Source organism: Carya illinoinensis, chromosome 5 (genome assembly GCF_018687715.1).
Source record: "Carya illinoinensis cultivar Pawnee chromosome 5, C.illinoinensisPawnee_v1, whole genome shotgun sequence".
NCBI lineage: Eukaryota > Viridiplantae > Streptophyta > Magnoliopsida > Fagales > Juglandaceae > Carya > Carya illinoinensis.
This window is the reverse complement of record NC_056756.1, coordinates 475,587-490,796: the sequence shown is the minus strand read 5'-3', so window position 1 is coordinate 490,796 and position 15,210 is coordinate 475,587. Positions and strand designations below refer to the sequence as shown.

At 33.6% G+C, this 15,210-nt stretch overlaps 1 protein-coding gene across 3 annotated transcripts; it reads left to right on the top strand.

Annotated features, from left to right (window-relative positions):
- Nucleotides 1-10,388: 10,388 nt before the first annotated feature.
- Nucleotides 10,389-15,210, top strand: LOC122309338 (protein NRT1/ PTR FAMILY 4.3-like). Of its 3 annotated transcripts, none has more exons than XM_043122805.1 (5): nucleotides 10,389-10,681; nucleotides 11,241-11,458; nucleotides 11,920-12,360; nucleotides 13,050-13,204; nucleotides 14,026-15,210. In XM_043122805.1, the coding sequence occupies exons 1-5, from the start codon at nucleotides 10,579-10,581 to the stop codon at nucleotides 14,957-14,959; spliced, it is 1,851 nt and encodes a 616-aa protein (XP_042978739.1). In that variant the 5' UTR covers nucleotides 10,389-10,578; the 3' UTR covers nucleotides 14,960-15,210. The 3 variants fall into 3 exon arrangements, with proteins under 3 accessions (XP_042978739.1, XP_042978741.1, XP_042978740.1); XM_043122807.1 differs by lacking the exon at nucleotides 10,389-10,681 and adding an exon at nucleotides 10,723-10,881; XM_043122806.1 differs by lacking the exon at nucleotides 10,389-10,681 and adding an exon at nucleotides 10,736-10,881 and having other exon boundaries at nucleotides 11,215-11,458.

Sequence of the window (15,210 nt, the reverse complement as noted above, 5' to 3'; positions counted from 1 at the left end):
AGCGGGTAATCCAAATTAATTTCAACTCAACCTTCAATATTTTACAATATTTGCGGTCCATTGAATCGATCTCAATATTAATTTGTGTGTGTGTGTGTAGGTAGGGATATATCCACTTAGGATTCAAATGGAGACACTGGTACTTGGATCTGTCTCCACTTTGTCTCCCGCTTTATGCACAAAACACTTTCCCTTGTACCTTAACAGATAATGTCATATGTATATCATGTCTTATATATAAGTTAGAATGGTCTCGATCGATCAACTTTGACTTAATACCTTGCCGACAACCCTATGTATTACTGCCACCTGTACATCCATATACAAAGTGAATATACACTAATTGCGTGACACAAAAGTAAATATCTTTCGATAAAAAGGTGATCATGAAAACACAAAAACTTATAAAAGCTTAATTAATTAATTTGTTTTTTAATACTGATCATCCCAGCTAGCTAGCTAGTTCATTTTCTCTTTACTAATTGCATCGATTATGCCTATGCAAAAATAGAAAGCAAAACGATCATGTGATCGATGTGAGAAACGAGTAGATCGATCGAGGGATATATAGATCATAGAAGGGGTATATACTGCCAATCAAATTATAAACTCGACGAGGAGCGCGAGCGCGTCAAATTAGAGAGAGTACTGCGTCTGTATATATATGCACGTACGGTACGTGCATGTGCCGTACGTACTTGAGGATGGAGGCATCATGCATCATGTGATCGCGTAGTACTTAATTCACACAAAGTATTAATTATATATATATTTATATATTAATACTGATCGATCATGCATGTGCATTGGTGTTATATATAATTAATTAACTCATGTTTACTTTTTTTCACGGGATTTATATATTTAATTAGATTGCAATTAAACAAAATATTGATTAATTATAATGCCCCGCCTTAATTAATTAGCTTGCATGTTATACATTAATTCATGAAAAATAATTGATCATAAAAACCACACACGACCAAAAAGCAATATTGTGATAATGCAAAAAAAAAAAAAAAAAAAAAAAAAAAAAAAAAAAAAAAACATTGAACATGATCATCTTTATATACTACTGTAGACGTTTTCAACGTCGACCGACAAGCTTTTTGACTTTGTTTCCTTGTCTTTATTTCCGCCCACACCAAACCATTGCATTATAACAAGCACGTCACGTACAGTGCACTGCACCATATATACAAACCAATTAAAAAATCATCATCATTCATCATCTTTCACCAAGCGATCGCGCGCATTCCAGACCACACCTACTAATTATAAATTCCAAACTAACCTCCAACTTTTTCTATAAATCTATTTATTTAATTAATTTGTTACCTCTCTACAACAAATTTTTCCATTTCTCATAGTTCTTTTCTAAGACATAAGCTGGTGAAAAAAACTTACCTGATGTTACAAACAACTTCTGTGAAAAAAATAAATAAATAACATTTTGCCACGAAATGATCAGTCGTCAGTCGTAAAACTAACTTTTTGATTTCTAAGAGCGACTGAATTTCTTGATCATAAATTAAGTACAATATTTTAGATTTTCAAATTATTAGTCAACTTTTGTTGAATATAAGATTTCAAGTTTCGTGTAATTATATATCTACATATAAATTTTTATTATAACAAATAAATTCAAAAAATAAAGGAATCTCAAATTCAAGTTGTCTAAACAATCGAGTCAAACATATCAAGGAACCGAGCATAAGCAACAAGGAAATAAGTTTACATTAAATCTCATAGAGTAATGTTGTAAATCTATTAAAAATTTGAAATTAGGATTAAGACTTAAAATTAATATTTTATCATAAAGTATTAAAATACATTTTCCACATGTGCATGAATATTTTAAAAATTAAATTTGAAAATTTTGAAAGATGATTAATTGTTATCTTTTACATATATATGACATGATTAAATGTTTGAATTTTAAAAATATTAAAGATGACTGATTGTCATCTTTCAATGTGCATGCTTTATTTGAATATTTTTAAAAATGATTGATACTCTTCTTGACTTATGATGCAAAAGGTAGATATTTTGTTTGAAAATTTTGAAAATATTAAAAATGATTGATTGTCATCTTTCAGATGTGCATGCTTTATTTGAATATTTTCAAAAGTGATTGATGCTGTTTTTGACTTATGTAAAAGGTAGATGATTTTGTTTGAAAAATTTAAAAAGTTAAGTGTACTTCTTTTGTCATATGTGAAAAGTAAAAAGATTAGGTTTGAAATTTTGGAAAAGTGAGTGATGTTGTCTTTGACAAATGAAGAAACTTTTATTTAAATTTTTTGAAAAGTGAATGATGTTGTCTTTGACATGTGAATTTTTTTAAATTTGAATATGAAGTCTCATATGCCTATAAATAGATTATTTGAGAACTTCAAATTTACAACACCAAGAGTATACAACATTCATTCAAAGCTTTCATTCTCATTTCTCTAAGCATTGAGCCTTAATCCTTATTGATTTTGAGATATATATAGTTTGCACTGTATTGTTATTATTTTACTAATTGATAAGTGTTCTCTGATAACCTACCCACTATTAGCTCTTGTATTAGTAAAATGGTCTGTATAAACTTTGTGCGTGTAGAAAGTGTTCTACACATGGAATAGTTAAATCATCATGTGTAAGGTGATTGCAGGTGTAGAGGGTGTTCTACACGGATCCTTTATAGCGATGTTGTTCAAATGTATAATATGTTTCTATTCTCACTTGAATGGGGTTAAATAGTGAATTTGAGGATCCTTAAGTTGTAGCTTGAGGCGAGGATGTAGGCAGTGGGGCCGAACCTCGTTAATATATTGAGTTTGTTTCTCTCTTACCCTTATTAATTTTTATATTTATTGCTGATCTGTATTTTGTTTATATTTTATATTGTGTATTTGATTTATAGTTATTAATTTTTAAATACAACTCAATTCACCCATCTCTTGTGTCAGTCATTTGGGCAACAGCTTTGAATTTAGATCCTTTATGATTTCTAAGAAAAAGATATTTTAAGTTATTTCTTAATTCGAAACTAATTAAGTAGTGGCTGGGATTTAAGGATCGATCGAGTTCTATACATTAATTATATATATTCAACCAATTTAAAGTAGTAATAGCTCCAATTGTAGTCTATTGATTACTCACGCGTGAATGATAAATATATCAATATATATATAGTTATATATAACTATATACAAATAGTTGTGAATCAATCAAAATAAAGAGAGAGTTTCAAGAGATTGAGAGAGAGCGAGAGAGGAGATTCTCTTATTGATCTATTATCAAACTTATGAATTCTTTAAAGGATTCAACGATATATATATAGGAGTACAAAGGGGACTATACTTTTGACGGCTAGCTCACTATGCTAGCACTATGCATTATGCATTTGACAGCTAGTTAAATGTGGTCATACAATTCAAGATAGTTTATAACACTTCCCCTTTGGATGACCATATTTAAAGAATATGCCTCGTTAAAACCTTGCCAAGGAAAAACCCTGTGGAAAAAAACCAATGGCGAAGGAAAAAGAGTACAGTATTCATGTGTATCGTCGAGTGCTTTAGGATTGCCTCATTATAACCTTGCAAAGGAAAACCCAGTGGGATAAAACCTTAGCGAAGGAAAAAGAGTACAATCAGCACAAGTCTTCAAGACATTACTTTTCCTGAAAAGTGCATGATAACAGGTTTTCAAACCTCCGCATTCCAATGTTCTACATAATCTTCTTAAATGTTGCAATTGGTAATGCTTTAGTGAATAAATTTGCTAGATTTTTACTTGACCGTACCTTCTTGATATCAATTTCAACTTTCTTCTCATGAATTGCAATGATCTTCTTGTGTGTATCTGAAAGATAACTTGCATCTGTACATCCAACTAACTGTGGACTTGATCCATGTTGATAAAATAATCACAACTGGATCTTTCTGCTCATCACTACTCTTCTGTAGTTGTACTCTTCTGGAGTTCTTATAAATAACACAGTTAGTGGAGAATTCATCAACATTAAACCGCTAACCTCATTTTTCAATAAAAAAAACGGTGGCCAGCCTTTTAAGATCAGACAAGCACCGCGGATTTTCAACTCTTCTGTAGGTGTCAGGCGTGCTGTCAGGCACCGCAGCTGTCAAGCGTGCTGTCAGACGCCGCAGAGTTATGAAGCTATATTCCATCTCTTTTCTCTTACTTCACGAGAGATGCTGTATCATAATTTTCTCTATAAAAGAGATATTCAGCTCATCTTCATTCGCATCTCATCTTCTTCATTTTTCTGTAATCATACTACATTTTTACTCTGCAATCTCTTTCTGTATTCTTATCCTACAATGGCTCAACGATCTTCTCATGGCCAATATATGAGGTACTCTGCACCTCGTTCATCAGCTGTTCCTGCTTCTACCACAGGTGCTATCATGCAATATAATGATCTGACTTATAGGTCAGATAATGAAGCTATCTATGAGCTTGTGAGTCTCGGTACCCGATACTTATCATCCATTGTCGCATTTTCTCAGAGACTGCAATCTAGAACTTGTGGAGTTGACAATCTCCACGAGAATATTGCTATACTTCAGCGACTTCTTCTGGAGTCAAACATGAAGATAGAATCAATAAAGCAAGAGAATAGGAATTTAAAATCCTTGCTTAAATCTTCTTTTCGATTGCCCACCCCTTTAGATAGGGATGCCATGCAGATTCTTGAAGAATAAGAGCGTTTGAAAAATGAGGCAAAGTGCCTTAAATTTCTGTAATTTTTGCTTCAAGATAATAAAATAATTATTTCACAAATATTCATATTTGTGTATTTATCATCTGGTAGATATTATGTGTGCTCCCTTTTATTTCTTCTTTAATAATGCACACTTCTTATCAGACCCATAATATGAATCTGAAATATTAATTGTATTAAAAGATGGTATTTCATGACTAATAACATCATCCATCTTCCCCTTGAAGCTGCAATGGTTTCAGATTTATATTTCAAATATGTGCAGTTTTCATGAGCTCTTCTGGAGCCTCAATGACATTTAAATCACTGCAATAATAGTTTGTTTCCATTTGCGTTTGGATTGCTTTAGATCATATAAGGATCTTTGAAACTTGATAGAATACATATTTCCATATGTATTCATATTAGAAGCTTCAGACATTTTCTATCATTCAGGGATTTTCATATATATATCATGATCCAATGATCCATATAAATATGCAGTTAATCATGCATATCCAAATTCTCGGCAACTTTCAAGCTAATAAAAATCTTAATATGATTTCAACCACTTTAAAATCATATCAATATTGTTTTTTTGAGAAACTAACTTGTGATTTCTATATCACATTTTCATATTAAAAGTTTCAGGCTTTTTATATCATGTATATAAATATCTACTGATATTTAACAAAAATCACCTCTTTAGGTGTTTGGACTTCAAGTCCATATTTATCACATTTTACTTAGTGATATTAATTCTGCAGGAATTGAGAAATTGACTCGTGATTTATATATCACATTTTTTATTTTTTTCCATAAATACCCACTGACATTCAACAAGCATCACCTCTTTAGGTGTTTGGACTATAAGTCCCGATACATCATATTTTATTAGTGAATCAATTCTGCAGGAATTGTTTCTTTCAAATTTGGCCAATATTTTACGTCGTATTCTTCGATGATTTTTTATTCACTTTCTCCATTACTTCTGGTAATGTCAATTGCCATCTCATATGGAAATACGTTGTCGACAATGATTTTATTTCTATCCATAATTTTTCCATTATTCATGAAATGTAACGAAATCTCGTTATTTTCAGGTACCTGTCCCTCTTCAAGGGAAGACATTTTCATGAAAAACCTCTTCAGGAGGCACTCTTCAGGAGATTTATACTCTTTAAGAGTTTATATAGGAGAATTTTATACAGAAAATTTGGATGGACTTTATTGCTTGTTCTGTGGGTATGGCCTCTTCAGGAGCACCAAATTATTTGTGCTTTTCTCTTTTGAGATGCTCTATCTTTTATATCAATACGTCTCACATGCCTTTAAACATGTCTTTAGACTGCTGAATTTCTTAATTATCCTACAGGGACTTCAATCCTCGTTGGGATTTTAGCAGCTAGAATATGAGACATTTTTATCTTATTGCATCCAAAATTTAATTATCATCTGAACTTCTGGTTCACATATGATAATCAAGATAACGTCGAATTATTTCATCTTATTTGCTTCTGGCAAATTTTTCTTTCCACTTCTGGTAGTAAGACTTTATAGTAAAAGAATCTTCTGGTTCTTTTATGGACGTCCATATGAAAATCATTCGACTTATCGTAATTGATTTTTGGATGATCAAGATAACCATGAAAAGATACAAATATTTTGAATCATATCACTTTTTGATGCATCATAATATTTGATTCAATAATTTGTATAATATCATCTCAAAGAGAAAGCTTACAGCTTTTCCAATACGAGTTTCTGACCCGAAAAGATATTCATTATCACGTTTAATCTCTTAGTTTCTTTGAATGAAACGCATCATTCTTTTCACTTCAAGGAATAGAATGATATAACTTTATAATCATTCACTTCAGGGAATGATGTAGATCTAGTAAGACGTGACTAATGATTCTTATCAAAAGCTCATTATTTTGCTCAGTTACTGAAAGATCAGATATAAATTTAGAATATATTGTGAACGTTTGCATTTCATATTGCTACTTCAAGAGCATACTCGATATTGCTACTTTAGGAGCACATTCGAGACGTTCATTCAAATATATATTCTTTCCACAATTTCAATTATGCAACTTCAGGTGCATAAATCATAATGATTTAGGGCGATCCTTCAGGGATGCTCCATTTCCATGCTCAGATAAATCATATCATCAATAATTTATAACAATTATAAATAAATAAAACTTGTATATAAATTATGTGAATAAACATAGAATTTATCAAGTAATAATAATGAATATAATCATTAATATTCACCTCAACAATTGTAAATAATATATTAAAAATTTACTTGAAGTTGAAGATCACTGACTTTAAAATTATCAGAACCTTCATACAACTTTAATAAATAAGTTCCTTTATAATTGTCATGTCATTTTGACTAATGGTTTCTATTATTATTATTTTTTTTCAAGATATAATAATGTGAGAAAAGTAGGTAGCCTTACAAACCACCTCCATAGACTTTTTCAACCTCAAAATATGATAACGTGTTGTCTCCCCCTTCCAAAGACTTTTCAAACCTCTTTAATTTGTGTCACTCCAAAATCTGATTTTGTTTACACCTGTACTGTCTTGCCTCTCTATCATTGAGTTCTTGTCCGAGAAACAAGCAGGAAAAGAAGATACAACGACTAGTAAACGGAGATTGTGAGGATTGAAAAATCGAGATTCTAGAACTGACCACAGTTCTCTACTCTGGGACTCATAACGATAAAAGTATATATCTGGATTTTCTGTTTAGCTCGAACGAAGGGATCCTGTCCAAATCTAGAAGTTTGTCAGAGAAAAAAGAGTTTGAGATTAAACTGCAGGTTCTTGTTCGCATCAGGTGATCGATCTGGTGGAGTACGATTCGGTCCTCCTCGAAGTTGATGTTACTGTCTCCGTCGGAAAATCATTTCTTTACAAGTATGCTATTTTGCTAACGAAACCTCAATGAAAAAAAACGCAAAAGTAAACGTAAAAATAGGCTTGTACTACTTTGGAGTAATAAGCAGAGCAATAATCTACATAAAGAGGACCTGAAAATCACTGACGTTGAGGTTGAAATCCTCGCCGAGGTACGAGTCCTCCTCTCTGATCCTCAGGATCTGGCTGTGTACATACTCCACAGCTAACACCGGATCGAGACCATGTGTCACGGCAGTACCGCATCCAGAGAGAACTCGCGCACGGACGTTGTTGGTGGTCTCTCCGTTTCTCGAAGAAGATGGGCTTCAGATTTGCCCGTAATTCCGCCCAGATCCACCGATCTGGCGGCATGTTCGTCCTTGTTACCGGCATTCTTCATTCTCACGCTCTAATCTGTTTCACTTGGGTTGGTCAAGATCTCTTTTGGCCAGGAGGAGGACAGAAGCACGAAGAGGATTGTTGGAGTAGGTGGAAGAATTTTCAGCTCGTGCTGATAACGTGTTGTGAATCAATCAAAATAAAGAGAGAGTTTCAAGAGATTGAGAGAGAGCGAGAGATGAGATTCTCTTATTGATCTATTATCAAACTTATGAATTCCTTAAAGGATTCAACGATATATATATATATATAGGAGTACAAATGGGACTATGCTTTTGACAGCTAGCTCACTATGCTAGCACTATGCACTATGCATTTGACGACTAGCACTATGCATTTGACGGCTAGCTAAATGTGGTCATACAATTCAAGATAGTTTATAACACAGATCACTTTTTTAGGACCCTTTTTAACCTTTTCTAATAATGTTGTTCATATTTAATTCTTGTGACTATATATTATAAATGTAGAGAATTATCATGCCAAACAATTATATATATGGTCCTACATATATATTAAACAAAGTATCGGTGAGCAGTACTCTTTTTGGATGTAGTTACCTTCTAATTAAATTAGACAATAATTAACGCAGATCGAGAATTTATATTATAAAATCAGTATAACTATATATAATAAATGATATGACAAGGAGGCTGAGGAGCTGAATGCATGTGGACTGAATTAAATATAGGGCTATAGCTAGTGATGATAGAATAATTTTCCCAAAAGATCATTAATTGGGGAAATAAAACAATTAAATGGCTCTTAATTATCTATTATAAGTTTCATGTAGTAATCTTGATCACTTGAATATTCGAATTAAGCAGCTGTTAAATTCTATACATGCATGATTACTAAAACTTAATTGATATGTGCTTCATGTTAAGTACTATAGATCATCAATTAACATTGAAGTTATATATATATAAGTACTCTTAAAGTCTAAATTATTTGAAAGTAGCAAATTAAGAGATATTAATTGCATCAATATTGCTATTGGACGCCTAGTTACAATAATATTTATAATGAAAAATTCTATTCAATAACCCTACAGTACTATACACCGACTTTTATTTATTTTTTCTTTTATCATAACATGTGTATACGTGATGTATGACTGATGAGTAAAATTTTGGGAAAGCATCAACGCTAAATTGAACATAATTAATTAAGAGTTTTGCTACATACAAGCAAAGTCGCGTATTGATTTGTGTATCAATACTGATTCTTTCATACTTAAAATTTAAATTAGCATTGTTTTTAATAAAATTTACTTTTGACTAATCACAATAAATTGATGCACAAATGTACTTGCAACTAAACTTTTTCATTAAGTAATTCTATAGAAAGATCGATCTTGTTGATCAGCATGACCTAATTAACTAGATTTTCCACCATAGCTTATGATAGATCAGTTATATCAATAATTTGTACGTTGGTGATCACGAGAAACTTTACAAAATTTGCTTAAGTACTTGAGAGAGAGAGAGAGAGAGAGAGAGAGAGAGAGAGAGAGAGAGAGAGAGAGAGAGAGAGAGAGAGAGAGAGAGAGAGAGAGAGCAAAAAAACTTTTCTTTTATCGAAAGTAACTTTTCAACCCGAGCGCGGCCCTCAAGAGTCAAAATTAGGGCATGCATGCATGTGTTGGAAAAAAAAAAAAAAAGGAGTCAAATTAGACAGGCCGTAATAAACTAAAAGTCGAGGTTGATGGTTAATTGATGGTTATGATCATCTGTCAAGGATCAGGAGAGCCACTAAAAGATGGCAGCTTAGATTAATAATATAAACAAGACCAAATTTTTTAAAAAAGATAATATATATTACCAAATTAGACAATGATATATTGTGACAAATTGATCATCATCATATGTTGTCATGCATGTCCGTAGCTATATATATAATTGTAATGATAATTTATAATTCATGTAACATTTAATCTAATAATTATCACAAAACAAAAATTAAATAAAATAAGAAAAGTAAATTGGAATTATATATATATATATATTCTGGATATATATATATATATATATATGAAAAATCGATCAGGACCTCGAGATATCAAGCTCTATCGTTCGGTGCATGCCTGTGGACCACCAAAAGGCAACTCCACATGTCAACTATACCCACAAATGCTAACCCAGACGCTTCATTTCGCCAGTGTGTAAATAGGTTTCAACATCACACGGAAAAGCACAACAACACTATCCCTTTTCTGGTGCAAGTGTTATCCACGTGAGCATTGTGCGTGAGGCCGTGTGGGTTTAGAATTTCCGCAGGAATTTTCATTTTGCACAAAATCTGAGAGCCGGGGATATTGGCTTTATAAATCATGTAGATCGAACAACCCACCTCACTTGCCTCAGAATTCAGCATATATAGAGTAAGAACAAAACCACAATTCCCACCCTTCTAGCTAGCAAATCCTATCACTCTCCTTTGATAGCTTTTGGCACGGGAGGGGCCTGGAGAGAGAGAGAGAGAGAGAGAGAGAGAGAGAGAGAGAGAGAGAGAGAGAGAGAGAGAGAGAGAGAGAGAGAGAGAGAATGGAAACGTCTGGAGTGGGTGAAGAGACCATGGTTGATTGGAGAGGAAGACTCTCCAGCCCCGGCAAACATGGTGGTAGAAGAGCTGCTGCTTTTGTCCTTGGTATATATCCCTCTCTCTCTCTCTGTGCGTGAGTAAAGCTTTCAGTATGATAATATATTACGGTAGTACTACTCCTGTTAAAAGTGATCGATCAAGTAGAAGTTCTAACCTTCCATCTATGATCATATATTGAACAATCTTTCTGATATCTTGTCACTTTTACAGTACTCTTTGATCGAATAGTACTAAATGGTCGATCGGTACGTTGTCGTGTTTGAAATCTGGTTTAGTGGTCTTATAACTGATTAATGTCAGATGCTGATTTTCATGTATGCTCATTTTGATCATGTCTCATGCTTTTCTATGGACGTGTACTTGTATACACACACATTACTTCTTTTTTGATAGGACACACAGTACTTTCAAGTATGGGCATATTAGATTGTATATTTTGTGCTTCTAACAATATTATCGGAGATTAACTTTTGGTTTTGTATTTTATTTGACTAAATATATTATTGCTCTCTCTTTCTCTCTAGATCTCTCTAAATTTGCTTATGTACTTGTTATTGCAATGCCTTTTCATCATACAGTACTACATGTATGCGATTATTTTCAGGGCTGCAAGCTTTTGAGATAATGGCCATAGCCGCAGTTGGGAACAACTTAATAACATACTTGATTAACGAGATGCACTTCTCTTTATCCAAGTCTGCCAACATAGTGACAAACTTTGTTGGAACTGTCTTTCTCCTGGCGCTCCTTGGCGGCTATCTTTCAGATTCTTATCTTGGAAGTTTCTGGACAATGCTCATCTTTGGTTTTATTGAACTTTCTGTAAGTGTTTATCTCATGCCAACTTTTCTCTTTTTGCCTCCCTCTCTAGCTTCTCATCAACCTGGCCGGACACAAACACAAGTAGCTGATCTAAGTTCAAAATCAGCAAATTACTTTATGAAGGAAGCATAGATCAAAACTGCATGGCCCAATGACAATGGCATCTAGAATAGGGGTTTGCGAGGACTGGGCTTGGTCTGGAGCTCACTGTTGATGGCCCCCTTTTTTTTTTCTCCTCTAAGGACATTTTGGTTTTTGCACTGCTGTATATTTCCTTCCAATTTAAAAGGACAGTAGAATTTTGACTTGATAACAGTTTGTGAATATTGTGTGTGTGTGTGTGAGAGAGAGAGAGAGAGAGAGAGAGAGAGAGAGAGAGAGAGAGAGAGAGAGAGAGAGAGAGAGAGAGTATGCATGATTTTACATGCTGAGTTTTTTTTTTTTTTTTGTTGAATTTACAGGGTTTCATATTACTCTCAGTTCAGGCTCATCTTCCCCAGTTAAAGCCATCCCCGTGTAACATGCTATCTGATGGAGAAAACTGTTTGGAAGCAAAGGGCTTGAAAGCTTTGATATTCTTTGTAGCACTTTACTTGGTGGCATTAGGGAGTGGATGTGTTAAACCCAACATGATTGCTTATGGGGCTGACCAGTTCAACCAAGATAATCCCAAGCAATCCAAGAAGCTCTCCGCCTACTTCAATGCTGCCTATTTTGCATTCTCAGTGGGTGAACTTATTGCCCTAACAGTTCTTGTCTGGGTCCAAACTCATTCCGGGATGGATGTCGGCTTTGGAATCTCGGCTGCTGCTATGGCCATGGGACTAATCAGCTTGGTTTCTGGTACTTTATTTTACCGGAACAAACCGCCTCAAGGAAGCCTTTTCACACCCTTTGCCCAAGTACGTAATATTTCGTCTTATATATCATGTGCTCTTTTCTGCTCTCCAGCTTTATGTTCTTTTTTTTTTTTTTTAGTTTTTCCCTTCCTTTTAATTCTTTTTATGTAGGCATCCTCTAAAGTGATCTCCGTATATGGTGACTTGTATAGGTAATTATTATAACCTCATGGTAGAGTATGAGTATAATATTCGACTCGTTTTGATATTGCTAATTAATGCATGCATGTGTACGTAAAGATCGATCATCGTGTGTGTATACATATATGTATTTATCATTCCCATGAATATGAAGTATTAATTGTTTAGAGCGTATTTCCTAAATGTGCCAATTAAGGAGTATTTGTATTTTAGTGGTTTCATAATTAAGGTTTTGGTCTTTTTTTTTTTGTAATTTTTTGGGTGGTGGGGGGCTTTGAACATCTTGTTACGTTCTGCCGATTATGGATGCAACTTAATTTGTTTATATATATATATATATATAGAGAGAGAGAGAGAGAGAGAGAGAGAGAGAGATGAACAAAAGTGCTATAATAATATATATGCAAGCTCACATGGCCATCAAGCCGGCTCATCCACATGCATTATGTCTTTACGTATCTCATTATATAATTCAATATTTTACCGTTTCTTTTTCCTCTTTTAAATTTGAACTTTTGTGTTTGTCTGTTCTATAATGTTCCTTTTTTCAGGTTTTTGTGGCTGCAATTTCGAAGAGAAAGCTGCAGGTTTGTCCATCTAACAGACAAATGGTTCACGGAAGCCAAAACATTAATATTGTGCCAAATAACGTTAGCTTGTCTTCTGATGCTGGCAGTAGTGTCCTAATTCACACCGAAAAGTTCAGGTATAATATATTTAATTTGAAATAATTAGATGATCATGATGTACATGTAATTTCTTTTTCATGCTTGTTATTTAATTTTGTTTCAGTAGCAGTAGTAGTACAGCTAATTACGTACGTCTATTATGATCTGATCATGACAACTTTACTCGATCTTCTCAAACTTTCAAATCATAAACGAATTAATTAATTAAATACGATAACATGAGTACTTAGGATAAGATGATGAGCATGCAGTACTTTTCAATCTGTCCATCAGTTCATTAATTTGGAATATTAGAAGGCCGGCCACTCTCTCCTTCTGATATATTACAATAATAATAATTAGCTACTTATCATCCATCAATTATTTTCCCCTTTTCATTTGCCTTGAGAGATCAGCTCAAGAATGATATATGCAGTGGAGTGGCCAAATTAATGGCCCCAACTTACAAAAATATATACATATATAATCAATTTATTTATTTTTGTGATGTTAATTTATTTGTCAGTCATATATATATACATGGTTTACGAATTATTACAATATATATATATATATATATAAAGTCAAGCTAGCTGGCTGCTAATAATTATATATTTATAATTAATGACCGGACGAAAAATATAATAATAATAAAATAAGAGAAATTTTATTTACAGTTTTCAAGTGGGAATTGCATGTACAGACCCTTTATTAAAGAAAAAAAAATCATTTTTAGAGAAATATTTTAATAATTTAAAAAAAATTTAAATATAAAATTATTTATATCTGTATTGCAGTCTCTAAATAGACCTATGCGTAATATTACTTTAATAATAATATATTTATATATGATCATCAGGTTCTTGGACAAGGCTTGCATCAAAATCCAGCACGATGGGGCTCATATAAAGGAAAGCCCATGGAGATTGTGCTCCGTTACGCAAGTGCAGCGAGTGAAAATTCTGATCTCAGTGGTTCCCATCTTTGCATGCACCATCGTTTTCAACACCATTTTAGCTCAACTCCAAACATTCTCAGTCCAACAAGGAAGTGCAATGGACACGCGTCTCGGAACATCCAGCTTCCATATCCCACCGGCTTCGCTTCAATCCATCCCATACATAATGCTCATCTTTGTAGTCCCTCTCTATGACACTTTATTTGTCCCTTTTGCCAGAAAATTCACCGGCCACGACTCTGGAATCGCCCCCTTAAACCGAATAGGCTTTGGCCTGTTTTCTGTTACGTTTTCCATGGTTTCGGCTGCCATAATGGAGAAAAAGAGAAGAGATGCCGCATTAAGCTTTGAAAAAACCTTATCCATTTTCTGGATAACTCCTCAGTTCTTAATCTTTGGACTATCGGAAATGTTTACGGCGGTCGGTCTCATTGAGTTCTTTTACAAACAACCCGTGAAAGGGATGCAAGCATTTTTAACAGCCATGACTTATTGCTCATACTCATTTGGGTTCTATCTGAGCTCCTTACTGGTTTCCATGGTGAATAAGATCACCTCAAGTACTACTTCCTCAAATGGTGGTTGGCTCCATGAAAATGATTTAAACAAGGACAGGCTAGACCTTTTCTACTGGCTGTTGGCAGCCCTTAGCTTCCTCAACTTCCTCAACTATCTCTTTTGGTCTCGGTGGTTTTCTAAGAATTCCTCCTCACCAATTAGCACAATACAACAAGCGGCTCGTACTGCAGATCATGATCATGATCATCATCAGGCCGACTATAGCCACTATAGTTTCGACTCTGAAAAAAACGTTGGAGCGCGAGCTAGCTGTTGATAATATATTTATATGCGTGGCTTTAATGATCATTATATATAATCAGGGATATATATGATCTAGATCAGGCTAGCTATATGTATGGTTTTTGTAAATAAATTATAGAAAATGCATGCATGCATGCATTAATATTCTGATCAGTACCGATCGATCTAGAAGCTTGGTTATGTACTACTATATATATGTATCTCACTTATCTTTTTTATTTTTTCTCAGTACTACATATATATATTACGGGGAATTAATGTCTA